General features: G+C 37.8%; 5 protein-coding genes across 6 annotated transcripts; 2 read left to right on the top strand and 3 right to left on the bottom strand.

Moving 5' to 3' along the window:
• Positions 1-976: 976 nt before the first annotated feature.
• LOC113765696 (cell wall / vacuolar inhibitor of fructosidase 1-like) lies at positions 977-1,871 on the bottom strand. Its single transcript, XM_027309935.1, has one exon. It carries the CDS (start codon positions 1,671-1,673, stop codon positions 1,113-1,115), a length of 561 nt encoding a protein of 186 aa, XP_027165736.1. The 5' UTR covers positions 1,674-1,871; the 3' UTR covers positions 977-1,112.
• Positions 1,872-6,777: 4,906 nt separating this feature from the next.
• Positions 6,778-7,296, top strand: LOC113764891 (cell wall / vacuolar inhibitor of fructosidase 1-like). The gene has a single exon (XM_027308932.1). The coding sequence runs from the start codon at positions 6,778-6,780 to the stop codon at positions 7,294-7,296; it is 519 nt and encodes a 172-aa protein (XP_027164733.1).
• Positions 7,297-10,553: 3,257 nt separating this feature from the next.
• On the bottom strand, positions 10,554-11,150 carry LOC113764531 (cell wall / vacuolar inhibitor of fructosidase 1-like). Its single transcript, XM_027308452.1, has one exon. The coding sequence runs from the start codon at positions 11,088-11,090 to the stop codon at positions 10,554-10,556; it is 537 nt and encodes a 178-aa protein (XP_027164253.1). The 5' UTR covers positions 11,091-11,150.
• An 817-nt stretch (positions 11,151-11,967) lies between these two features.
• LOC113765422 (nuclear poly(A) polymerase 3) lies at positions 11,968-17,148 on the bottom strand. 2 transcript variants are annotated; one of them, XM_027309591.1, is made up of 10 exons: positions 16,737-17,148; positions 16,560-16,637; positions 15,637-15,744; positions 15,105-15,167; positions 14,866-15,027; positions 14,507-14,620; positions 14,277-14,339; positions 13,860-14,162; positions 13,375-13,539; positions 11,968-12,539 (listed from the first exon to the last, which is right to left on the bottom strand). In XM_027309591.1, exons 1-10 carry the CDS (start codon positions 16,989-16,991, stop codon positions 12,153-12,155), a joined length of 1,698 nt encoding a protein of 565 aa, XP_027165392.1. In that variant the 5' UTR covers positions 16,992-17,148; the 3' UTR covers positions 11,968-12,152. The 2 variants fall into 2 exon arrangements, with proteins under 2 accessions (XP_027165392.1, XP_027165393.1); XM_027309592.1 differs by having other exon boundaries at positions 14,947-15,027.
• A 4,737-nt stretch (positions 17,149-21,885) lies between these two features.
• LOC113764822 (prostatic spermine-binding protein-like) lies at positions 21,886-24,958 on the top strand. Its single transcript, XM_027308831.1, has 2 exons — positions 21,886-22,415; positions 24,378-24,958. Exons 1-2 carry the CDS (start codon positions 22,077-22,079, stop codon positions 24,621-24,623), a joined length of 585 nt encoding a protein of 194 aa, XP_027164632.1. The 5' UTR covers positions 21,886-22,076; the 3' UTR covers positions 24,624-24,958.
• The last annotated feature ends 1,018 nt before the right edge of the window (positions 24,959-25,976 follow it).

Below are 25,976 nucleotides of genomic sequence, written 5' to 3'. Positions count from 1 at the left end.
CCAAAAATTTGTAATCAGGTTGATTGGTGGTTTGATTCAGATTGAAATTTGGGTTCAGGGATGTAATAATTTTAGTTTTTAAATGTCAAGGACGAAATTGCTTCATTTTAAAAGTGAGGGACGAAAAGAATATTTTTGTGAAATGTGAAGGATGAAACCGATCATTTTCCCTATTAAAAAACTTCATTATTTTTCTTTTTCTTTCCTCTCTTTTTGTTCCTCCTCTCGTCACTACCATTATTCCAAACACCGCCAACCAACCAGCACCTTCTTTTCTTTTCTTTTTTTTCCCTCTCTCCTCGCACACTCTCTCCCCCCCTTCTTTCTCCTGCTCCTCTCCTCTCCCTCCTCTTCCACCTTCCTCCCTCTCACTCACCCACCCCCTTCTCCCTCCCGCTCCCCCTTTTCCCTTGATTGCGCCGATCAAGGGGGGAGGGGAAGGAGGAGAGGGACAGAGAGGAGGTAGAGGGAAAGTGGGGAAAGAGGAGCAGGAGGGGGAGGAGAGAGGAGAGAGGGAGAGAGGGAGGGAGGGAAAAAGGATAGGAAAAGTGGGAGAGCGAAAGGGAGAAAAGAAAAGAAAAGAAAAAAAGATAAGAGGAGCCGCCGCCAACTACCGATGGTGGTGGGGGTTGGGATGGGGTGGGAAGAAGAAGAAATGAGAAAGAAGGAAATTTATATTTTGGATATTTTGAGATGTGTAAAATTTGAGTGAATTTTTTTGAAATTTCTGTAACCTCTACAGTTTTTTAAAAACTTTACAAGGAAAACTCGCCAAAAAAAAGTGAGGTGCCAAACAGGACAAATTCTTGAAACAAATTTAAGCCTCGAGTTCGGTATATATATTCTGGAAGAAAATGGAGGAGTCTCAGGCACCAATAGCTACAGTATATTTGTAAATTACATATTACAATCTCAGGCAAGGCAGGGCAGAGAATCAGAGGACAGGCAAATCTATGACGATGACCAAAACAACAACTTTTTTTGTGCTATCAACTATGTTACAGTAACGCGGTAACTTCCCGTTTCAATGTCACCTAGGCAGCAGAACTTTGAATATGTATGTCGTAAAACTTGGGGGATTAAATATCAAGAACAAACAACAGAGACGGACCTCACAGCAGCATCCTGATTATTGATTTAGCTACAATGGAAAGATCGTAGACTTGTTTGTTCAGGTCAGTGAGCGGTGAGTTGGACTGCTTGAAACTATTCTCGCATCCTCGAACTTCTACAGCAGTGTCAGCCATGCCATATTCGGCGAATTTGGGAACCCCTTTCCTCAAACCTTCAATTGCTTCAGGAATATCCGCTTTTAGGATTGCATTGTATGAGATGCTGCACTTGATCAAGGGACGGATGAATTCTGGATTAGAGCCTTTAAGCCTGTTGATGGCATTCACCGCGGAGGTTGCCTTATCTTTGAGTGCGTCAACTATGATGAGGCCCAGACCATAAGTATCTGCGTCGAAGCTTCGAGGATCGGACAGTAGAGTTGAGAAGCAAAGTTGATAGTCAGGGGTGTTCCTGCAGGTATTCTCTATCAGGTCATTAACTTTCTCCCTTACCATGAAAATATGGTTGCTTTTCTTTAAGTTTAGGGGTGGCAATGCATAACTTGTGCTCAGCGATGGAAGGATTGCAAGAACTATGCAAGAAAAAGCAAAACTCCTCATTTTTTTTTACTATTATCTCTCTCTCTATATATATAGTGACTAAAGGGATCAAAAGATAATTGGAGATTAATAATAATGAAGGAAGAATAATTTTTTTGCGTGGTTGGAAGGATTGATCGGAGATGGCACGGCCGGGAGAAAGCATTAGATGTTCATGTCTATATAGCCTGAAGCTCAGTCGTCGTAAGTGCTATAAAGCTGGCTAGAGTGGAGTCGGGGGTAAAATATAGTAGTATATAATAGTCCTCCCACTCGTTTGATTAGATATATTAGTGCCAAATAATCATGCTCCTTTTCTCTGTTAACCTAAACTCATCTGTGCTGTTGTCGATATATCTTTCACTTTGGATAAGTATTTTGAATTAAAAAAAATTAACTGCCTGAAAAATATCTTGACAAGGCAACAATTTTAGGTGGGGCATGATGAATTCTTTTGTTTTACGTTCAGTATTATTATTATTATTTGCAACAGTGGCGGGAATAAAGTAAAGTAAAACCTACCAGTCAGGTGAAGTGGGCTTCATTCACTGCTGATAAGAAGATGTTGACATCTTTTCCTTTCTTTTATAATTTCTAGCATCAGTTTTCTTTTAACAGGTATTGAATCTTAAAGAAACAAAAAAGAAGTATAACATGATGTTTATTTAGGAGAAATATTAATATAATAAAAAGTGGAACAAAGAGTGGTACAGAATATGAAACAGAAGATCCGTTGCGCATTATTACAGGGTGAATTATCGCAACGGATCTTCCGTCCTATACCCCGTGCCACTCTCTGTCCCACTTTTTATTATATTGCTATTTCTTCTACATAAACATCATGTTTTAGTTCTTTTTTGTTTCCTTAACATTCAATAACTATTAACTAAGTAATACACAAAATTTAACAAACTCAAAAAATCAAAATGCATAAAAAAAATGAGATTTTTATGAATTTTCTATTATATATTACTTTTTTGAACCTGTTGTATTTATTTTTTATTCAACTAATTGTTATTGAATGTTAAGGAAACAAAAAAGAACTAAAACATGATGTTTATGTAAGAGAAATAGTAATATAATAAAAAATGATATACAGGGTACTATGGAACAGAAGATCCGTTGCGTGAACCATTTAGAAACACTTTTCAAATAAAAAAAATTATCCTGAAACAAAGTGACGACAAACATAATACTACTAGTAGTACTCCACTAGGTTTGTTTAGTGTCGTACATTAGTTCTATGTACTAGTATTTGTCTTCACTCACCACCACCACCACCGTGGTGGCTTATCGTTTATTACTATGTATACATATATATATATATCATATCAACTGATTATCCAATACTGTGATGTGATGCTTTTGTCTAGTTGGTTCAAGATAGATTTTCAAGACATTAAATATTCAACCAAAACAAAAATCTGAAACAAAAAGTATGATTACTATTATTTTTTTGACTATCCCCAGCCAAATGGGCAAGTTGTCGTTTAAACTTTCTCCCACTGGGGGATCAATAAAAAAATCCTCTCCTCAATTTTCCCAATTGCCGGTATCAACTGCAAAGTAAGACCTGCATGTAGGGGTGGCAATTCCTGACACGACCCGAAAATACGATACGAACCTAATACGAAATTAATGGGTTTGGATTGAGGTTTCGGGAGTTCGGGTCAGAATCGGGTCGAACCCGATGAACCCGAAAAGAAAACAGGTCAATTTCGGGTCAACCCGTGGTGACTTGATATGACCCGATGTGACCCGTTTACGAATTAAAACTAATTTAATAAACATAAAAATTATTTTATCTAACTAAACTAAATCATTCTTTTTCCAAAGGCATTAATTATTTAATCCTAAATGAATTTATTTAACTTGTATGAAGTTAAAATTATTATATTTGGACAAATAACATATTATGTTATTTTTTACTTTTATGCTGTTTTAATTTATTTTATATTTGGTTTGGGATAAAACACTTTTATGGTGTTTAATTTATTTTAGAATTGGTTTGAAATTATTTATTTAAATTTTTATTACTTGATGATGTAATTAATTTTGTGAAAAATTGATTTTATTAGAAATTACAGTGATAAATTAATAAATTAAAATTAAGTTTCGGGTCATTTCGGGTCGACCCGCCAACCCGAAATTTTCGGATTCGTGTCAGGTACCTTAACCCGTTTCGGATTGGCGGGTCGGGTTCGGGTCAGCAGGTTCTTTGTTATACTTAGGCCTCAACCCGACCCGCCAACCCGAAATCGACCCGATTGCCACCCCTACCTGCATGACATGATATAGTAGTAGATAAGCTATCATTTCATGATTCATCAATCACCCCAAATAAAATCTTAGAGAATGAACCAATCACCATTAACTTAGACAAGATGAGCCTTCATCATTCACCTCCGACTTTCTTTACTTTTTATTAGTTAGATTTGTGATTGGATAATGCATTTGGGCCCAAAACCCACTACTACTGCCGGCGCTGTTTTCCATCTTTTCCCTATAGCCCACAGAAATGATGCTATCGGTCTTTGATCTCTCCCGGGACCACATGTCTCTAGCTTGTTTTCCTCCTTTTTGGAGTCTTGAGATAATTGCCCCGTCATATTTTCGATTTTCAGCTAATGCATTTTGCAATCACCTTTTCTTTTTTTTTTTCTGGGTTTGAAATAGAGCATGTTGTAACCTTTTTTCATGTGAAATATTAAATTGTACAGGACAATATAAACCAAGTAGTTTTACTGGCAAAGTCTATAAATTGGATCTGTTTCTTTGTAGGAAACTGTCTTGAGAGAAGTAGAAAAGTTTTAATTGTAGGAGAATTTAAACCTACATATATATATAAAAAGAAGAAGAATGGAGGAAGTGGAGAAGAGTTTAGAAGAATTCAAATCTGTTTTAACTAAACTTAGGGTGCGTTCGATGAAATTGAAATTTGAATCTATTAAATTACAAAATTGTTAAATACTAATTTGATACATTTGAATGTATATCACATTAAGTGGCGATGAGTGAATAATTTATCACTTATTTTTTGAAACAAGTTTTGTCTAAGAAATTCAATGCCACTTAATTAATTCAAATATTTTATTTTTTTTGTTCTCAAAAACATGTTAAGATATATGTTCAAATTTGAATCCATTAAATTTAAGTGATGAATTAAGTTATCAAACAAAGCCTTACCGTGACAATTCTCTTTTGTTAAAAAAAAAAAAAAAATTTCTGCAAAAAGGACATGTAATAACAATCGATGAGCTTGTCTTACAACAGAAACCTCGAAAACACAAAAAAGGGTAACGTGAGATAAGGCGATGAGAACAAAGTCATTCATGGAAGATATTAAACAAATCAGCACTAACTGTTATGGATAAACTGCAATTCATCTCTGCTTTAGCCTTTAGCTATATCTGTGGTAAAGCTTTGAGTGCTGACGAAAGGATAAATTTATCAATGAATCTCTCTTTTTGCTAATAGTGGAGGCAGAATTGTTGCCGTAACAATAAGGGAAAATCGCCAATTTAGTCCCTAAACTTTTTTTTTCTGTCAATTTAGTCCCTATACATTATTTATGGCCAATTTAATCCCTAAACTTATATTTCGGTTCCAATCAAGGAGCTTAGCGGTGGCGCCACCGCATAATTTCCATCGGCTTCCCAATCTAGCAACCCAGAAGGGGTACTTTAGGGACTTCCACATTCTATTTTCCTATTATTGTGAATCGGGCCTTTGTGCTAAGCTGACCGGTAAAATAGCTGCTGGTCTTCCAGCCAGGTGGAAAATGCTCCAATATAAAATGCTTTAAACGAGCATAAATTTCTCCACGTTATTTTTGGCCGGCGTCAGCATCTAACATTTTCAGTTGACCGATGGAGGAATGGACTTTGAACCGATCGTCGTCGGAATTGTAGCCGTTAATGGGGCATTGCTGCACCAAAAGTGTTTCAGTCTCAGTCCACAAGGTCGACGATCCCGTCGCCGCCTTCGATGGTCACCCCTCCGCCACTGCCACTTCCGCTGGTAACTCGGGTACAGCAGATCGCCGCCGGAAGCCCAAGGCCAGCAATATCTCCGGGCCCACCATCGGCCAACGGTCACTCCAATAAGAGCACGCCAGCTCATTCCTTTGCCGCCAGCCCATGGCAGAGTCCTTACCTTGCAGGTGTTCGGCCTTCGCCGTCGGAGGCGAGAACTCCAGGGAGGAAGCTTCAGGGAGGAAGTTTAGGTGGCCCTTCCCCCTTCCTTCGCTGGCAAAGCCCATCATGTCCGCGATTCTAAAGCAACAAGGGGCGCCGGCGAAGCCGAATGAGTGGCCGATATCTGAGCATGACGAAGGTGGAGCAGCAGACAGTGAAGGAAAAGAAGTGGGAAAAGAATTTCGTTGCCAAGTATGAACTGGGAAAAGAAGTGGGGCGTGGACATTTTGGACATACATGTTGGGCCAAAGGAAAAAAAGGAGAGCTCAAGAATCAGGTAGGAGCTGTGAAGATCACTTCCAAAGCTAAGGTGTTTGGTATGTCTTTACAGTTTGCACCACTTCAAAACTCCTCCCTTTTACATGTGTGCTGATTTTTCGATTTTGCTTCTTTATTTTCTTTATTTCTGCGGACTATGGGCTCTGTTCCTCGGATATGGGGAACATGGGATTTTAGAAGATGATGATGAAGATGATACATGGGATTTCCGTTTGAGAAGACAAATTGAGAAGATTTGTGATGGCTGGTGAGAATAGTAAAGTTAGTCGTGCAAGGATAAAAATAAGATGAAAGTCAAAGAAAAATATGAAAAAAATTGAAGTCCCTAAAATACCCCTTCTGGGTTTCTAGATTGGGAAGCCGGTGGAAATTATGCGGTGGCGCCGCCGCTAAGCTCCTTGATTGGAACCGAAATATAAGTTTAGGGATTAAATTGGCCATAAATAATGTATAGGGACTAAATTGACATAAAAAAAAGTTTAGGGACTAAATTGGTGATTGTCCCTAACAATAATTGCAATGGGCTATGACTATATATGTATCGCACGCAACAAACAACATGTTTTGCATCGGTCCTTTGTCATTCTTCTTCTTGCTGTTCCCTTTATCATCTTCTTGTCTTGGTTATGTCACAATAAATCCCATCAAACATGAGGGCGACTCATGCAATTTCCTCCAAAACTCTTCCTTGCGCCATTCTCGTGCTTGCCATTTTCGTGCCCCTGAGCTCATGTGATCTGATCCACAGCACATGCAGAAAGACCCCAAATTTCCAACTCTGTGCTTCCATTCTAAGATCAAATCCTAAAAGCGGCAGCGCTGATGTTAGGGGCCTTGGCCTCATAATGGTTGGTTCGCTCGAGTCTAAGGCAACTTCTGCTTTGCACACAATTAAGCAGCTTCTCAGGACCAAACCACACTTGAAAATCCCTTTGATTGAGTGCAGCAAAAAGTATAGTTTTATTCTAAAATATGACGTTACTGAAGCTTATGAGGCTTTGAGGTTGGGAGATCCTAAATTCGGGGAAGAGAGCATGAATGATTCTGCTATGGTAGCTCAAGAATGTGAAGATGGTTTCAAACGATTCCCCTGCCCAATTACGAGTGTTAATAAAGATGCTCATGATATTTCTGCTGTGGCTGCAGCCATAATCAGGTTGTTACTCTAGAATCTAGACATATGGTACTGAGAAATTAATGTTTTGCTGTAAAATTTCTGAATGCTGTCTAAATAATCGACGTAGAACTTCATGCCTAAGATGGTCACGAGTGGTGTATATATATATACATATATACTATATCTAGAGTAACAACAACCTAAATGGGTACTTGGAAACTAATTTCTTTTTTTTTCTGTAAAATTTTTGAAAGCTGCCCAGATTATCAAGTATATTTTGTAAAACTTCATGCCTAAGATTGAAAAGATGATATAATTACGGACGACCAAGACTCGGTTTCTTGTCGTAATATTACAAAAATGATTAGTTTGCCTTTGCAGTTCTTAATGTCGATGGAACGAGTGGTTGCTCCGACTTGCGATTGAATTTTCTTTTTCTGTGACAAGGCACTTGTGATTAAATCCACGGGATTTTCATTTTTGGTGCAAATATTAAGGATTCAGAAGAGGTAGAAAATGTAGCATATTTTGTTTCTTGAAGGCCTGTAACTTGTCATCGGCTAATAAGACTTCGAAATTTCCAATGAGCCAAAATGGAGAAATTTTGGTTTGATGCATCGATGTCGAGATCAACATGCCCTCCATCCCCTCTTCCAATGAGCCAAATGGAAACCAACAGCCCAGAGGCTGCTGGCAACCACCAAGTCTTTAAGGTTTGGTGGAGCGAGAAGTTAAGCGTTCAAATTTTGTCTCTCACTAATTGTCACAATATGTGTCCTCCTTAAAAAATTCAGACATATACGATTTGATTCGAAGGCGATTTAATCTCCATCGATTCTTCATAGAGCCAAATGGAGATTGACATGGCATCTCTAAACGGGGCATTACATTACAGCTTAGAAATCAAGTTTGGCAATAAGGGAAAGCAAAGCATATATGGGAAAAAAGAACAATTTAGGAAACAAACAGCAGAGCATTAATTTTCTCTTATGGACCTCAAGGCAAGATTGCGAGAACTAAAACCAACTTTGCCTTTGGCTTATATAAGATGAAGCATATTTGCCTTTAGTCCATGCCTAATTTTCTTTCTCCTGCTATCACCATCTTGTCTTGCTTAAAATCCACAATCACATTATTGATTCACTACCAAAGATGAGGGTTTTGGTCTCTCCGAAATTTTTCCCATACAACATCGTTGTTCTTGCCATTCTCGTACCATTCAGTTCATGCGATCTCATCGATGACACCTGCAAAAAGACCCCAAATTACCAATTTTGACATATGCAAGTAATAATATAAAATATGCGAAAAAAAATCTAATTGAAATTCAATTTAAGATGCCAGTAACAACTAATAACAAGATCAAGAAGAGCACTTCGTATCTTTTTTTTTTTTTAAGAATTTTATAAATAAATGAAAAGAATTCCTTCATTCTCCTTCGCCGAAAGAACTACATTAAATACTCATGACATAACTACTGCTTCCTTTATGTTACTCTATTTTAGCTGGCCATACTAAACAGTACTCTATGCCTTGTTTTTGTTTCCTTAATAATAGGTACGCAGGGTAGCCCCGGGGTTTGATCTGGTGGCATGGGATTGTTGAAGAAAGGAATTGGTTCCTGATTCGAGTCTCATTGCCCGCAAGTTGCGAGGGCAGGGGAATTAATCTGCAGGATCCACTCTTTCCGAGACACCCTGAAAGAAAAAAAAAAAAAAAAAAGGCAGGGTAATTTTGCTTCAATTTCCTCCTTTTCTTTTCAGGCGGCATTACTTACAACAAATCCAACAACTGGCATTAATGCGTCATCAGTTCCAAAGAAAATTACCTCAACCTTTTATAACAACATCATAGATTTCCACATCATTAGCCTATATAATCTAGCTGGCAACTGACGTCCACATTTCGATAGGTATGTATGACAAAGTGTCAGTTTTTCTAATACTCCATACAAATAAATTTAGCACTTTGATCATCAACCTATCTCCAAGGGTCCTTCAAATAAAATTTTTTTTAAAAAAAAAAACTATCTCCAAGGGGAAAAGTCTTAAATTCAATCCCGGGAGGCAAATTAAGTCAGTCTGCTTAGAGAAAATTAATGCTCTGCTGTTTGTTTCCTACATTGTTCTTTTTTTCCAAATATGCTTTGCTATCCCTTATTGCCAAACTTCATTTCTAAGCTGTAATGTAATGCCCCGTTTAGAAATGCCATGTCAATTTCCATTTGGTCTTTTTTTTTTTTTTCATCTTCACGTTATCTATATTACCCTATTTTATCTTAATCTAAGTAAGAGGTCCAACTGAGCCTATGAAACCGATCGTCAACCTATCTCCAAGACTTAAATTCAATCCCGGGAGGCAAATTATACAGCAATCCATCCGGTAGATGAAAATCAAGAAAACCCAGTAATATTTGGGCGCTGATAAATACTAAAAAAGATTTTACTACTAATTAAATATTCAAAGCATTAAACGATTTTACTACTAATTAAAGCAAAAAAGGGATTTACTACTAATTGTGACAGCAGGCATAGGAGGTACCCGGAGAGACAAACCAATGGTAAATGATACAATTGCGGCAGGGGATATTAATGATCTGATGAAGATCATTTACATTGACTTTCTGAACAATATATTATCTTACATTACTTCTTTTTATTTTTCTTTTTTGAAATGATGGAAGATGAATCCGGCCTACATCAGCATTTCATCGGTTGAGTTGTGAACACCTATTTTTCTTACGGTATTCATCACCAGATTTTTCTCCATGATGTATGAACTCTTCTCTGACTTCTTCAATCGTCACAGCAAGCTGGTGGTTTTGATCAAAGTTTGATTGAGATATTGATTTTCTAAGAGAAGTGTCATCATCATGATCCCTGTTCAAAATAAGATGCATAGACTAAGCACTGTACCATGCTTTGGACAATATACTCATCTGTGCTGCTGCTTCTTTAGTGAAGAAAGACAGAAGTTGTTGAATGATGGATTCTGGTTGTTGCCTTTCTTCTTTTTTTTCTCTGTGCAAGCCATGAGTTTTCATGTCTTGTGACCTTTTTGGGGCATAACGATGAAGATGGTGAAAGAGAAACTGAGTTGTTTTATAGGATTCCATGATCGAGGATAAAATATCTTCTGCAGCACCTACACTACTACATTAGACTTTGTCAGCAAGGTTCGTGTATTTTCCATGGAGAGAGAGAGAGAGAGAGAGAGAGAGAGAGGGTAAATTAGAGGAAATCTTGAGCCTTGATGTCCAGTTCTTAGACGTCAATCATCATTTTTTTATTCATTGAATCCAACCATGTCCTAATTAACAGTATAGAGTCTATGTAACATTATCCTGATTATGGACAGAGCCACAACAGACAGGTCATAAACGGCAGCGTTCACGTCAGCCAGTGGTGACTGCTCTAGTTTGTTCAAACTTGCTTCACACCCCTGAGCTTCTATAACAGCATCAGCCATCCCATGTTCAGCAAGTCTTGGGTTTTCTCTCATTGATCCCACAGCTTTTGGAACATCAATTCTGAGGATTACATAGTAGTTTTCTTGGCATTCCATCAGCGCATTTGCCAATGTTAGATTAGACCTTTTTAGCTCCTTGATGCTTTGCAACGTTGAGTTTGCCTTGTCTCTAACTGCCTCAACCGTGACCAGGGCCAGACCGGCAACATCTGCATCAAGACTCCGATTGTCTTTCCTCAGAATTTTAACACAAAGGCGATCATTTGGGGTTTGGTCACATGTTTCAGAGATGAGATCACAAGAGATTAGTGGCGGAACAATGGTTAGAACAGCTAGCGCATAAGGAAAAAGAAGCATGAAAGAAGTCAAACTTCTCATCCTGTTTATGAGAGAAAATTGTAGTTGGAAGACTGGAGGAGAATACTGTGCCAGGAAGATTGAGGCGTTTGATCTTATATACTGCAGTTGGTGGTTTTGACATTAATGGAGTTTGAAAAAGAAGGTAAGCAGTTCTTAGATGTTTTCTTGTCCTTTCTTCCCTTGCATATCTTCTTAGTTATTTTGATTCTTAGTTCAAAGTTGGAAGATCTTGTTGAGAATTGAAGTACTAGTAGTGTTTTGAACTCGAGATCTTCTTGTCCTATAGCCATGCAAACGGTTCAGCTTAGCAGAAGACTGGTCAAAAGACGAATCTCTATATAGTATTTAATGTCGGTTTGCATTCTTAGGTGGTCCGCAACATTTTAGCACAATTGTCTGTCATCTATAAATTTTGTTTTTCTTCACCCCCCCAACCCCCAACCCCAAAATGCTGAAGGCATCATCTATGATTGATGAACATACCAAAAGTAGAGAAACCGAGAGAATCAACCAATTAATCAAAGATTGCTGGGTAAAGAAGGCAAAATGGGCAAAAAAGCAATCCGGCAGTAAGTATTATATATTACTGTGATAACTCGGGTCGAATAGATGTCACTTTGTTCCTAGATCGCATCGCAATTACAGGATCTTTTTCCGACATTGATCAACAACAAAATTGTGTTAAATTTTCTTAATTGCAGCTTCCAAAAGTAAACGCACTAGTAAAAAGGCACAAGGGACAAATCCTCGCAAGTCCACGCGTCCCAAAGAGAGCAAGACCACCGAGGAGAAGAAGGAAATGAATGCTCTAAGCTCAATAATGTCCTGAAAATTTGATGGCCTGCAATTTGGTTTTTTTTTTTTTTTTTTTTTTGTTTAACTTCCAGCAGAAAAATTGAGCAGAAACAAAACATTTTATGTTGACGAGAGTATCCCTGTGGCTAATACAAATTCAAGTAAACTCCTAGGCCCTAGGTTATGTACAGTATTTCCTATGCTGTGTGAGCTTAAAAAACACGTAGAACGCCTGTACACACTTCGAACTAATATCTTGAGACAATGAATATTCATTCTTGCAGCCTAAACCCCAGCACTGGGGAATTCTGCACTTCCATTGGTCGCCATCAATCCAGCAAACTCCTGAGGTAGTGAGTTTGTGCGAACTGGGATCTTTCGCCGGCTGTTATCTAAAATCCTCCAGCGAGCCCTCACTCCCTTACTTCCAGTATTGCACGTAACGCTTTTAGGTAGTTGAGATGCTTTGACAACTGACAACTTCATCCTTCCGGGAGGAACCCGATAACCATTGCTCATATTCTTCATAAAATCTTCATCGACAAAGTCTATGTCTATTATATCCCTCCTGCTGGGCTGCAAACCCCAATAAAAGACAACATTTGGGGCACCCAGATCAACATCAACATATTCTAAAGGGCTGGGATCGCAAAAGCCCTGTAATTCTTCCAGCTGTACAAGAAATGCAGCGTGTCAAATGAACAACCAACACACAATGAGAAGGCCTTGAAACAGGTAACAGGGGAGAAGCCATGATGATTATGTGGACATGTTAGTGATACAAAATAGAAAACAAGCTAAGTAGCCCCTGCTGAAAACAGAAGCACGGAGATAAAAAGGACGAACCAGAACTCTACTGCACGATGAGATTGTTTATATCAATTGTTTATATCCTAGGAGATCTTTTACAATTATTAAGAAAGGAAAGCACAAAGCTTTATTTTTCCTTACCCAACACCTGATGAATCAGTGTGCTTATTAAACTCAGACAAGATTCTTAGGCAGCAGCGAACTCCATAAATATCATGAGAAATAAAGAACTACAGATGCCTATTCAAAAGCACTGCAAACATCTCAAGAAGGTCATAAAAATTTATTTCTTTACTAGGAATTATAAATGAAATATCAGAGATACAGCTTAGACTGTAAAAATCAACAGTTAGGGGATACAAAATTCAACGTGAGTTTAAATGCCAGTTGACTGTGTCTTCACCTATAGATAAACTGGCCAAACTGAATCCCTCAGACCATTTGCTTAGAGCAAATATTGGCAAATAATTGGCATGATTTCCTAGGTGCTTTCCAAGGAAGGCTGACAGACACATTAATCACCAAGCAGCTGAATGAATCAAAACGTAATAAGAGAATATCTCTAGTCTGTAGCACTCGATAAGCTTAGATATCTACTAGATACATAATATTGTGATTAGCAACATATAGGATAAACTTGTGTTCAACTTTACTATATAAATATAGACAAAACGCCAATAAGCAGTCAACCACCAACCTTGACAAGAAGTGAGCGGAAGCGCGATTTGACCCAACCCACCCATCCTCGTAACTCATCTTGATTAGAAGCTGAGAGGCAAATTTTGACAAACTGAGCATATTTCTTTGGATATGGAAAAGGATCAAATAGGATACTCCAACTGAAATCGGGCCTTAGAATATCCTGCAGTATGAGAATTGACGGGAAAAGGGAATAAATAACCACGTTAAGGTTCAGCATGCACCACTCAGTATATATCAGTTAGAGGCAGACTACTATTGCATAGATGATGATTGCACAAAGGAGTCAAAAATGATAGAAACAGGTTACATCCAATTCTGATTCAGATGGCTCACTATACCACCTAGTAGTTATCAATTAGAGAGAAGACAACAAATGTATATGATAAGAGCAGGAATGATTGAAACATGACAGAGCAGGAAGGATTGAAGCATGGCAGAAACAGGTTACATCCAATTCTCAGTTCAGATGACTCACTATACCTTAGTCAAGGCATGTCCGCGAAGGAACTCGGTTCTAATCCGGAAGAACGTGCTTCGTGTGATGTTAGAATGGCAATATTCATTTGGGCTACATGGTAATTGGATAGGCATCAAAAACCGGGAGTCACTGGAAATAGTCGGTGGCATCATGCGGCCATGCAGAAAAACGGGTCTTGGCCAAGGCCAAAAGGCAAACGTCTTAAAAAAAATTGAGATCAGAAGACTCAGACTGGCATTTGGATGCCTTTGACAAACAAATGCTGCAAGGACTGCAAAATGAACACCTCCAAAAAATCCATGTAACTGCAAAGCATGCAATGAACCGGATTAATGTCATTTTCCAATTAGGTGGGATGCCGAGACAAGATATACTAGACAAAAACTGCAAAGCCAGCATATAAAAAAGGCAACCCTTACATTTCCATACACTCCTCGTCTTTTTGCCCATAATTTAACACAACGCAGCAACGACTGAAATAGCTGCACAAATCACTTTGATAACATCAGAGATATGAAAAGGACGCAAATAACTCGAGGCTTACAGCTATGAGTTGGCACGTGACTTGGATAAATTTGCACAAGCATTTAATGGGTTGCTCTTGTGGGCAAGTTAGAGTGCTAATTAGAGGCCAAAAGTACATATTTACCTCGACGTTTGGCGCGAGCTGAAGAATACTTTTATTGGCACGTACACCAGACAAACTTCTCCAACTTGTGTCATCAATGTTCCTCAAAAAAAATGGATTAAGTAGATCCACATTCTACACATCATTATTTCACAAGTAAAAATCTTCATAAGTAGACATGTTATGACATGTTAAACCCAGAACTTTCAGAATAAGGCTCAACAAAGAAAAGCTGTCAGTAGAAACAAGAAAAATTTAGCTGAGAGGTGAAACTAGATATTAGTTGTCATGAAGGTCTACTTGAATACTAATCCTACAAGATGTCATCACTAACACTCAAATAGTTACCATGGAGTGGATATAAAGGCCACAGCACACACCTCAGGAACAGAGATTACTTTAAGTTGTGCAAAAGGCAAATCAATTGAAAGCCCATCAAACTTAAACTTCATTAGAGGAACCTTTGCATCCTTTATACAGTGTATCTCAGTCACTTCAGGTCTGCTTGCAAGCATATTGTGAAGAAGTACGAAAAAGTCCTCCTAGTCATAAGAAGAGGATGTTTGAAACATTCCCACTGATTATAAGTTGAAACAAAATGCTAAGAAGTAACACTTACTGCCATTGTTGCAAAATATGGGCCTACACATAAAGCATCTATATCTGAACCTGAATTATGGACCTGAATTCATTGAAACAAGTCAGAAGATTTAACACAACAAAAAATGTCAATTCTTTTGAGCAACAGCAGTGATGCCATTTTGAACAATTCAAATTCATGCAATTTAAATGATAAAGTTAGTAATTTTTTTCAACTGCATAGTTTTAGTATTAAGCAGTTCAAAAGACAATTTCAAGCTCGAACCCAAAAGATGAATTTGTTAGCAGTAAAATTAAATTCACAGTTATGACTTCTTCCAAAAGTTGACAATCCCAATGTCATTTTGCCAACATAGCACTGAAATTTCAATCAACAAACTGATCTTGCAATCTCACCTTTTGGGGAAAAAAAAAAACTCATAATGAGGATCACAAAATTATTGTTGCACTAGACCTAAAAAATTAGTGGTACCCTCAGGTGAGTAATCTGACAGGCAAAAGCAAGAAGATGACAATAGTTGCAGTGTAAGTGAAAATGAATCAAGCCTTACTCCAAGGCCATAAGATCCAAATGTCAATATTGTAGCAGAAGCAGCTCTAACTCGATTCTTGGGAAGTTGACACTGGTAAGCAACCCTTTTAACCCAGTGCATCACTATCTGCATATGAAGAATTTCAGATGCACAAGCATCAATCAGAAAAGATGCGAAAAAACTAAAATCTATTTAATCACAATATGATGACCACAGTGCAATGTCAAATTAGCACCTCCTCAAAGAAACAAAAATATTCAAATGCTGTAACAAATTAGGCACTAAGTAGAATTCATTTCAGATTTTTCATCCAGCCGGGGCAGCATTCAAACAGTTATTAACTACCAGAGGAAACTCTAAATATTTTACAATTTAGCTCCCTGAAGGAAATAGACTGCTCACAACTAATGTTAATGGATTGGTAACTCGGCAAAGCCGTTCAACCAGGAAGGCAATACAACAGGTTCATGCTAGACCAGAGAAAAAAAAAGAAGAAGAAAGGACTCCAATCCTATCTGAAACCCAAGATAGGTGGGGGTTATCATTGTTAACCGAATGTCTAGTCCATCCCACCTTGTAATGCTATTATAAAGCTCAATAAACTGATCAACAATCACAAACTAATAAATGCAGGAAAGTCTGTACTCTTACAGTCTGCTAGGAAGTTCCTTCTCATCTTCTCTCCTGATCTCTCTCTCTCTCTCATATTTTTGCCTTGGAAAATGATGGCTGGTACAAGCCTTGCAATGCAGTTCTGTAATGTCATTTCCTATCCCCAACCAACCCCACCTCATAATTTTGCAATATCAAGCAATTTGACTTCAGAATCAAGATTAACAAATTTACGAAAACTACGGAAACGATGAGACATGCAACACGTGTTTATGGGATTCACCGAAAGAGGTGCTTCTCTTTTACTGCAATTTAGAACGAAAATGAACCTGTTTAAGCTTGGCAATGACATTTCTTCTCTTGATTTCTTCCTCAGGAGACGGCACCAGACCCTCATCAGCCATGAACTACATAAATAAAATTCAAGCCCACAATTAAAAAGAAAGCAACAAAGAAAAAGGTCGATGTTTATGATATCAATTTTTTCTTTGCATTTGGCATATTACCTGAAGCAGGGAAATTGACCTCTGGACCTCCATTTTCATTAAGACATCAGGGTCAAATCCCAACTCAAGGAAGCCAACTAAAAGCGGATTAACTGGACTAAATCTAGGCCAAAATGGAGGCCGACGAGGATTTATATGCAGCCCTGAATTGCAGGTTAAAGGAGGATTCACACGGCGAAAATGAATGGCTTCTTGATTGGGAACCCAAAAAACTGCTCCTTCTGTATCACTATAATAATTGGTCTCAAATTCCATACACAAGTAGCCAATTGATTCAACAATATGAAGAAAACACAGAAAATATTTCACGGGTTTATTTTCTTCCAGATATTCAAGAAAGATAAAGGGTTATGAGAGAAATGCAGCAGGAGAGAGAAGAGAAAATTGGGTTCTTGGTTTTTTTAACCAAACAAAAAATAAAAATCCGGCCGGGGGGGTTTTCAGGTTTTTTCTTGCATTTCCGCTACATTCAGGAATTAATTGTACGGCTCTTGTTTTTCAAATCGTAACGATAGACTATAGGGAGGGAGCGGGGGTAAAAGGGTCTTTTAGTATTTTTGAATGACACTTGTCGAGATGTCTGGCGTTTGGCTGTTCCACGCGTTGCTTGCTTCCAACGGTCGACAATGGACTAGCACTGGACCTAATGGGCCTCACTCATGAAATTTCTAGGCGAGTCCACTATGAATTGGACTGCAATTCGATTGTTGGGTTCCAAGTATGAATGAATCAATCATCTTCGTCATTTGTCCTTCCCTGCTGCCCGCAATGGCAAATAAGAAGAGGATTTAGGAGCTTCTGCTCCTTTCGCCGCCAAAGTTTTGGAGAGGATAACACTCTTTGCATTTGCAAGGATGATGAACTGATTAATGGAAAACGGTAAACAATAATAAACGGTGGTCTCCCCCGGAACATTCAAGATTCATTCTGTTAAATTACAATAATGGCATCAAGATTAAAAAGTTAGCATGACCTTTTCCGAAACCAAAAAAACGACTACTACATTTGACATGATGCTAGTCTCGTCACTAATGATGCCGTAGGATTCACGAGCAATCAACAAATTAATTGTTGATTCTTCCGCTGAGTTGAATAGATGAGAAGGCCATCATTGATCTTCTAATGATTGAAAATTGCTCCAGAGACTAGTATAATATACCAAGCTTGTCAACCAGAGCAACTCGAAGGGTGAAAAGGCTGTTTTTTTCTGGCCTAGAAAAATCATCTTGTTACTTGGGCACATTGCAGTTTCTTCCAGTTCGTCCCTCTGATCCCAGTACTCTAACTTGTAAGGTTTTCCTCTTCTTTTTTTTTTTGAGAAAAAATTATTTATTGGGTTCATACATACCCTTGATCCTAGCAGTACTCGAATGATTATTGAATAAGGCAGATGGATACTAGCTAGTCCTATAAAACGAACAAAAAGCAGATACTCCACCAGTCTAGTTTAGAACGGTAGACCCCAGAAACAAAACATTTCGTTTTCTTAGTTTTCAGGTCGATTGAGAATGAGAAGGAAAAGTTTAACATGGCCACTCGTCTTCTTTTCTGTTTTGGTTGTCTGATGATTGATGCACCAAACCTGATCTGAAGGAAAGATTAGGATCCAAGCAAGAAAGAAACCAATCACAAGAGAGAGGAAACCAATTATGATGAGCTGATACAAAATAGTAATCAAAATGCAAAATACTCCTGTAAAATGAATTCAACCTATGAAACGACATCAAGAAGTTGGTACAAATTTGAAAAAGAAAAAGAATTGAACGTACCCCATGGCTTCCTTCCTGAAGAACTCCTGGAAGCATCAGGCTAGCAAGCACTAAAGAGTAATCAACTGAGCACCAGAGGTGTGTCGTGTACAATAAATGATCTAATAATTTAAAATAGCTAGCTATTATTATTATTATTCTACTCTTTAAAAAGTTATTACCATACAAAATCTCAAGAAATAAAACAATCACAAAGTACAACCGCAGAAGATGAAGAAGTAGCAGAGCATGGTGACCAGAGCTACGGACTCCAGCACCGTGATTACGGTCCACATGGCGTTATCAACTATGGAAAAATCCAGCCAGCGGAAGGTAGAGGCGGACCAACCGGTGGTGAAGTGGGAGAAATCAATTCCGGCAGCCCATCTGAAGATGGAAGCGGGTACGGAGAAATCGAATTCCGGCCACCTGATGGAACTCAGGGCCGATGACCAGTAAGACCTAGCCGGACACATGCGCGGCCCCTTTCAATCTTGCTTGCTTTCTGCCTGCCTGGCTAAATTGCAACTCACTAACACTAACAAATGATCCAAAATTCAGTCACTCGTAATTAAGTGCTTTATGCAAGTAAATTAATTAGTAATTTATACGATCATACTAGTAGCAGTAGTTTTCTTTTTGGGTTTAATCGGGGTGATGTAAATGGAATTTTCTGGAGAAATTAATTTGGTACGCATGATTTTGTTGAACCGACGTAGACATAATAATAACTAAATAGAGAGCGAGGTGTGGGGGAAGGGAAATTTTGCACCTTAGGGTATGGATGAAGAATGAACGATGATTCTGTAAGGCAACACTAGAAACACGTGCTTCTTGCTTATAATACCATTAGTTATTAAATTCAGCCTCGATCTCGATCCAAAGAGGTGACAGGGTTATTGAGTCAATAATTTAACCGCAGGTTGAGCGGTTCAACCATGAGTTATACAATAAGAACATTATATAATATAATAATATATTATAAATTATAAAAATAATAAATTTTTTAAGTCAATTGTTCAATCAATGGTTCAATTGACGATTTTTTTTTTATTCATTATTTGAATCATCGGATCATTGAATTTTTTGCTTGATCGATCTACTTAGCAACTCAACTCGATTCTATAACCGGTTCATAGAGTTGATTGGTTTGATTGCACGAACCGAATTGGGCTTTATAACTAAGTATGATACTACTACTACTAATTAATTAAAAAATAATTTTTTATACTCATAGATTTAGATCATGCAATATAATATAAATTTCAATTCAAATTTCAAATCATACACATGTGACATACATCCAAAACTACTAGTACAAAAAAAATAATACTACAGTATAAGTGCATAAAAAAATTATTTCATTAATTAAATACCTACAGAGTTGTTTTTTTTTCCCCTAGCCAACCTATGAAGTTGTTGGCCTCTTGTCTTTGCCAAACTCCAAACAAATCCCAACTCATCCTATGTTCCTCGGCAATCCCCAATTTTGGTTCCATTTCTCTCATCCTTAAATATTTGTTAGGTGGAAAAAATTGATTTAGCTCTGGAGTGCACTACAAAAGTATATCTTGGTTAAGTGACTGTTCTGTGTCTTCTCAATCTTTGCGTTAGTTGAACTACAAAATGCTACTAGTTCCTATACTTGAGTTTTTTTATTTATTTATTTTTCCTGGAGACGTTGAAAACTTCTCATACATAGATTATAATTCAATAATCCTATTTCACCTAAATACTAGTAGTAATTCATACCCCTTTAAGTTAAATGCAAACATTTTTTTGATACAGTACTAGTTAACAATTTATCCAAGTTAGTATCTAGCATTCGCTATTAGTTGCTTGTCCAAGTTAATTCTACTTTGGTGTTTGCAATGTGTTTGGATAGTTCTTATTTATCAAAATGATTTTTTGTTTTTTGCATCACAACACATTTTTCAATACACATTTTTATCTTTTTAATCACATTTTTATTTTATATATATCATATTACAATAATCACTGTAGTAATTATTCTCAACAATATTTCAAATAATCTCCTATCCAAACACATATTTGATATTTCTTGCTCCTTTTGCTTTAGACACTAACTACTTTCGTTGTCATGGATTTTCTCATATATAATATATTGACCTAGCTTTTTATTATCTTATCTCAATTGTTTCGGAGCACAGTGGACAATTTTGTCTCGTCCACTGGTCAAAAGGTTACAACTCATACGTTACCTTGTAAACTACGCAATCGAATGCCTAGAATTCTCCCTAGGGACAGTTTTTTTTTTCTCTGAGGAATATGTTTGCCCCAAACGCTTATATAGCTCGATTAACAGCTCTACACTTAACTAACATTTTAACTGACATTTTTGGTTCAATTCTAAACGGTATATACTTGTAATCATTCTCATTCTGAGCCACCATCCATGAGACTCCATACCAAACGTGCCCTAATTAACTCCTTGCAAGTGAGAAATGAGGAAAAGAAAAACGTCTTTGTTAGGATTGCTATTTTTTTGAAGAAAACAATTTCTGCTTCTCTTGAATATGCTTTTTATATATACATATATTTCCTAATCACGTATTTGCCTCATATACATCACATTGTATAAAAGTGCTAAAGTAAATTTCTTATTGAAAAACTGTCTAAAAAATACTATCAAATAACCTCTAAAAGTTCCACGATGGTTTGTCCATAAAAAAATTACAATTGCCTTTGGCCAATGAAAACCATACCCAAAAGAAAAGGTATTGCATGGCTCAACAAATTGTGTTCTGGATGATATTTGTGCTAAACCTAGCCACACAAACATATTAATTAGTATTGTTAGAATCTGGAAGAAAGCAAAACCTTTCGATAAGGCTCATGCTTGGATAGACTCGATTTTCAAATATCCAATGATTCAAATCGTGTCATATCATCTCACTAAGTGGTATGACACAATTTGAACCATTGAATCTATAAAGATCAGGTCTACCCAAATTTTGGCCTTTTGAGTATTGTTGTACAAGACGAGGTAGAAAATGACCATTAAGCCAAGTTGTTGATTAATATGCAGACAGCAACATTTAATCAAGAGCCCAAGTTGCGGTTGACGGGTTAAGAAGTCACAAAATGGCCTATAGGCCCTTTTCACCATTGTTCTGTTCTTTTTTGGGCGAAGATGGTCCCACGATTTTGAAAGTTGAGGCCCAGATTGTCAAAAACTTTTTTTTTTAAAAGGTCAAAAAGAAGAATATTCCAGCAAAAAGAGTAAAATATCTCCATAGAGATGAAACAAGAATCGAAAACCCCAAAAACCCTAGATCCCTTCACGCGCAGATCACGTGATACGCTAATAACAAGGAAAATGTCATTCAGGCGCCGCAAGCACACGAGAAATTGTCTGCTCGCATCTGGACCGTTGGATGATCATCCACCTCATCAATCCGCTTGAATTCCTTATTCGACGGTCGAGATCAATCCTTCTGCACAGCTACTCTGAGCAACGAAGAAGAAGCTCCTCTATTCCTCTCTACTTTCTCTCTCCTCCGTTTCGCAACAATTTTCTCTAATTTCAATTTAAAAATTTTCTGGAAATAAGAAGTTTCCCATCGGAAAAATGACGGAAGCGGAGGAAATTCGGGAAGTTGAAGAGGTGGCAAGGGAAGAAAGGGAAGAGGAGGTGGCTGTTGAGGAAGTCGACGGAGAAGATGACGATAACGACGACGACGACGACGAAGATGAGGACGACGGCGAAGAGGAAGATGAGGATGACGTTAGAGAGGTTTTGCACGGCACAGTTGGTGCTCCACTGGTTCAGTCCGTAGACGATGATGATGACGACGAGGAGGACGGTGATAGTGACGACGATGACGAGGACGGCGATGGTGATGACGATGATGATGACGATGGTGAGGATGATGAAGATGAGGACGGCGAGGAAGCTGAAGGAGAGGAGGTATAATCATTTTTTTTTGCTTTTTATTTTTAAATAGCTTTGATATTGTTTGGTGAATTTTGCATTTGTGACTTATATGTGGTACTTTTCCATGGTTTAAAATTTTAAATCTTTTAATGACGGTCTTTGATAATTTTTTTTTGGTTTCTCGTGTAATTATCTAGTTTGAAATCTGTTTTTTGTTTTAAAAAAATTGAAGCTGAATCATAGTGATTAGTTATATGTTTGAAGAAAACGAACTTCTGGTGTAGAAATATGCCTTTTTGTGATTAATTTGTTGTGAAGTTTGATTTTTGATGTGTTGGTGAATCCCAGTGGAAAATTTTCAGATCTGATGATTTTGGTATTTTAGTCAATATTTTGACATGTTGAATTTTCCCGAATCTCCTTTAAAATCCGTTTTGAAATTTCTGGAGGAAAATGAAACTTTGTCAGCCAATAACTGTTTACAGCTTCTTTTACTTTATGTATAAATGTTAAATTTAGCTTTCTGTGCCATCAATAAATAAATGAAGCTTAATTGAATAATTTGTTCAAAATCTGCGTCTATTGTAGTTCTAAATATATTCTCTGTCAAAACAATCTGGGTTTCATTCTCTGTCAAAACAACCTGGTTTTTCTCTTATTAGTTTGTGTATCCTGTTGACCGATCTCTAGATGTATATAGGATAGTGTCAGTGACTATCTCTTCTTTATTTTCTTTGGGTGGTGGTTTTGCCGTTTTGGTGTAGGTTTTCAAATAAAATGTGCGTGTTGGTGAGAGAGAGATCATAAAATCTTTCTGAATTACCATCCTTAAACCTTTAACTTTTCATATGAGACTTTAACAAATCTTTTCTTTCTGAGCGTAAAAATCCCTGGTGCATAATCATGCATAATACAGTCCTTCCAGGCTGATTCCGTTTTCTGTGCCTGAAACTGTAGTCCATTGCTTCTGAGTTTCTCCAAACTTTATTGGAATCAGTTCTGGTGTTCCTTGTTCAATTTTGTTTGCTTTGCCAGTTAATCCTTACTTTTTCTTTTTCATGCTCTTTGCACTGGTTGTTTATTGAAATCATTCTTGCCCAATTCTGTCATTTTGGGGGAACTTTTATATGTCAATCTGTAAAATGATTGTCAATATCTTTACTGCACTTAAACTTGATAAAAATTTGATTTCTTTTTCCCTAGTGAACTAGTTTGTTTTTCATATTTTATTTTGGCCACTGTCTACATTTGAAGCCTTCAGAAACTTTCCTTTGGCTGCTTTGGTCCAGATGAGTCAACCGTTTGTCTCTGGGCCATTTTATTATCTTATTTCAGTATCATACATGGGATCCGTGTTGTGACTGGTTTGGCTACTCAAGAAGATAAATGGATGGAAATAATTGTTTAAGTGCCTTCTCTTCATACCTGGTTTCAAGGTTATATAATTGCTTGCGATAAGATTAGGATTCAATGAGGATGTGATTTGACATGCACTTGCGGGCATTGTTTGGATGTTCCAACATTGCATTGACCTAGGACACGTACATATATAATCCGCATATGGCTTTGGGAAAAATAGACTTGCAGGTTTGATTTTACCATGTGAAAATTTTGTCTCCCCATTGTTTATGGGAACTTCTTTTGTCTCTGTGCGTAGCACTTTTTTAACCATAGCTGCTTTCTCTTAGGGGGTAAACTTGCGCATGTGTGTGCACAAACACACACACACACACACACACCCACGAGAAGGATGCCAAGTAGGTATTCTCGTATGATGTTCATATTCTCGATGCTTGCATGGTACTTTGTCAGTTGAAGATCTGGACTTTTAGCATCTCTCTCTTGGGATCTCTATTTGGTGCTTCAGTTCCATTGCTCTGAAGCATATGTGAGGAATTGATGTCTTGCTTGTGCAAATTATAAGTCCAATTTGCTGTTATTATTATTATTATACTTTTGGTTATGGATAATCATCTCATTTTTTATTTCAATTAGGAGGATTTGGGAACGGAATACCTTGTTAGGCCAGTCGGACGTGCTGAGGATGAGGAAGATGCCAGTGATTTTGAACCAGAAGAAAATGGTGAGGGGGATGAGCTTGAAGAAGAGGATGAGGATGACGACGACGATGATGGTGCTGCTGGTGGTGGAAAGACTGAAGCCCCCGTAAAGAGGAAGAGGGGCAATGATGACTCAGACGATGATGATGGAGAGGATGATGAGAGACCATCCAAGAGATAGGCCCAGTTCAATCTCGTCTTCATGGCTGACTATTGAAGAGGACGTCAATCTGGTCTTTCTTCAATTAATCCATCCCCTGTTTAGGAAGGAGGACAATGCGTCAGGAAACAAAATCTTCCTTTATGTATTATTATCATGGTGTAGTCTTCTTAGGTTGGGTTTTATTCAGGCAATGCACAGTTGTACGGGTCTGTGGAACCTTACAACAGTTTCATATGCTTTGCTGCTGGAAATTTTTAGGCTAGTTGCAGGTTTGGTAGGTTAACATGTTGTGACATTTTAGTTTCGCTTTGATCTAATTTCTGTTGGATATTATATATATAGCTTGAAAATCACGTTGTTGTGGTATGATTGAATTGTTTCTTCTTCACATGCGCTGGAAAGAACTAATGGAGTGAAGCAAGCTGCTCTGTTAAGATTAAGATTGTACTCTGGGAGTACCAGACCTTCATATTAAGATTGCTTTAGATGCCTTTGATGATGAGCGACTCCCTTAGCCGTGGCATTGTTCCGTTCGGGCTTTAGCTGTGGCATTGCTCGCTCCGTTTGGGGAGCATGAAAGTGATATTGATATGAGTTTTACATGCTTACCCCCTTCGTACCCCACACTTGATATATGTCGAGTCTTCTCTTCTGGCTGCGGTAAGGCATTGTTTGTTGTATTTTGTGTTGCTGTTATACTTTGAAACTTTTCCATTAAGTGCGGCAATTGTGGAGGTTGCGATACTGAGAAAAGAGGGTTTCTGGGAGGCAGTCCCAATTTAGAACAAATTAACAAAAAAGAAGAGGAATGTATGTCCTTGGTATATTTGGTAGGAGTGTCGGTGACGCCAAGATGTTAGTATAATTATGGGGGTAGGAGAATGATGTGAAATCCGGGAAATGTGAATTCACCGACAGGCTGATGAGTCACTGTCAGGTACCTAATTACTAGGATTTAGGATGGAGCAAAGTAGTATCAATTTGTGTAACCCGTGGATCGTGGCAAAAATATAGCAGCACAGGTAAGCAAGCCCATTTTGTGTATGTGTGATGGATGGTGATGCTGTAGATTAGTGCGGACTATGTTTGATTCGATTGAAAAAATGGAACCAAGGATTTGTTTTTAATAATCCCTAGTTTTGCATAATAGTCTACATATAAAGTGTAAGCGTGTGTTTTTACGAAAGCTGATTCCCCAAAAATCCTTCATCTGCATCCGCCGGTTTTCGTTTTGGCCCTCGGATGAATGAATGGGGGGTTTTGAATGCATACTTTCCTTGGGAAAAAAAAATACTTTCATTCTAGAAATGAGAGGAGAATACAGGTGTACGGAGTTGCGACCCCCAAACAAACAAACAAAAAAAGAGGCCG

The sequence above is a fragment of the Coffea eugenioides genome, chromosome 3, assembly GCF_003713205.1.
Source record: "Coffea eugenioides isolate CCC68of chromosome 3, Ceug_1.0, whole genome shotgun sequence".
Lineage (NCBI taxonomy): Eukaryota > Viridiplantae > Streptophyta > Magnoliopsida > Gentianales > Rubiaceae > Coffea > Coffea eugenioides.
Note: the sequence above shows the minus strand (reverse complement) of the source record. Positions and strands in the feature narration are given on the sequence as shown.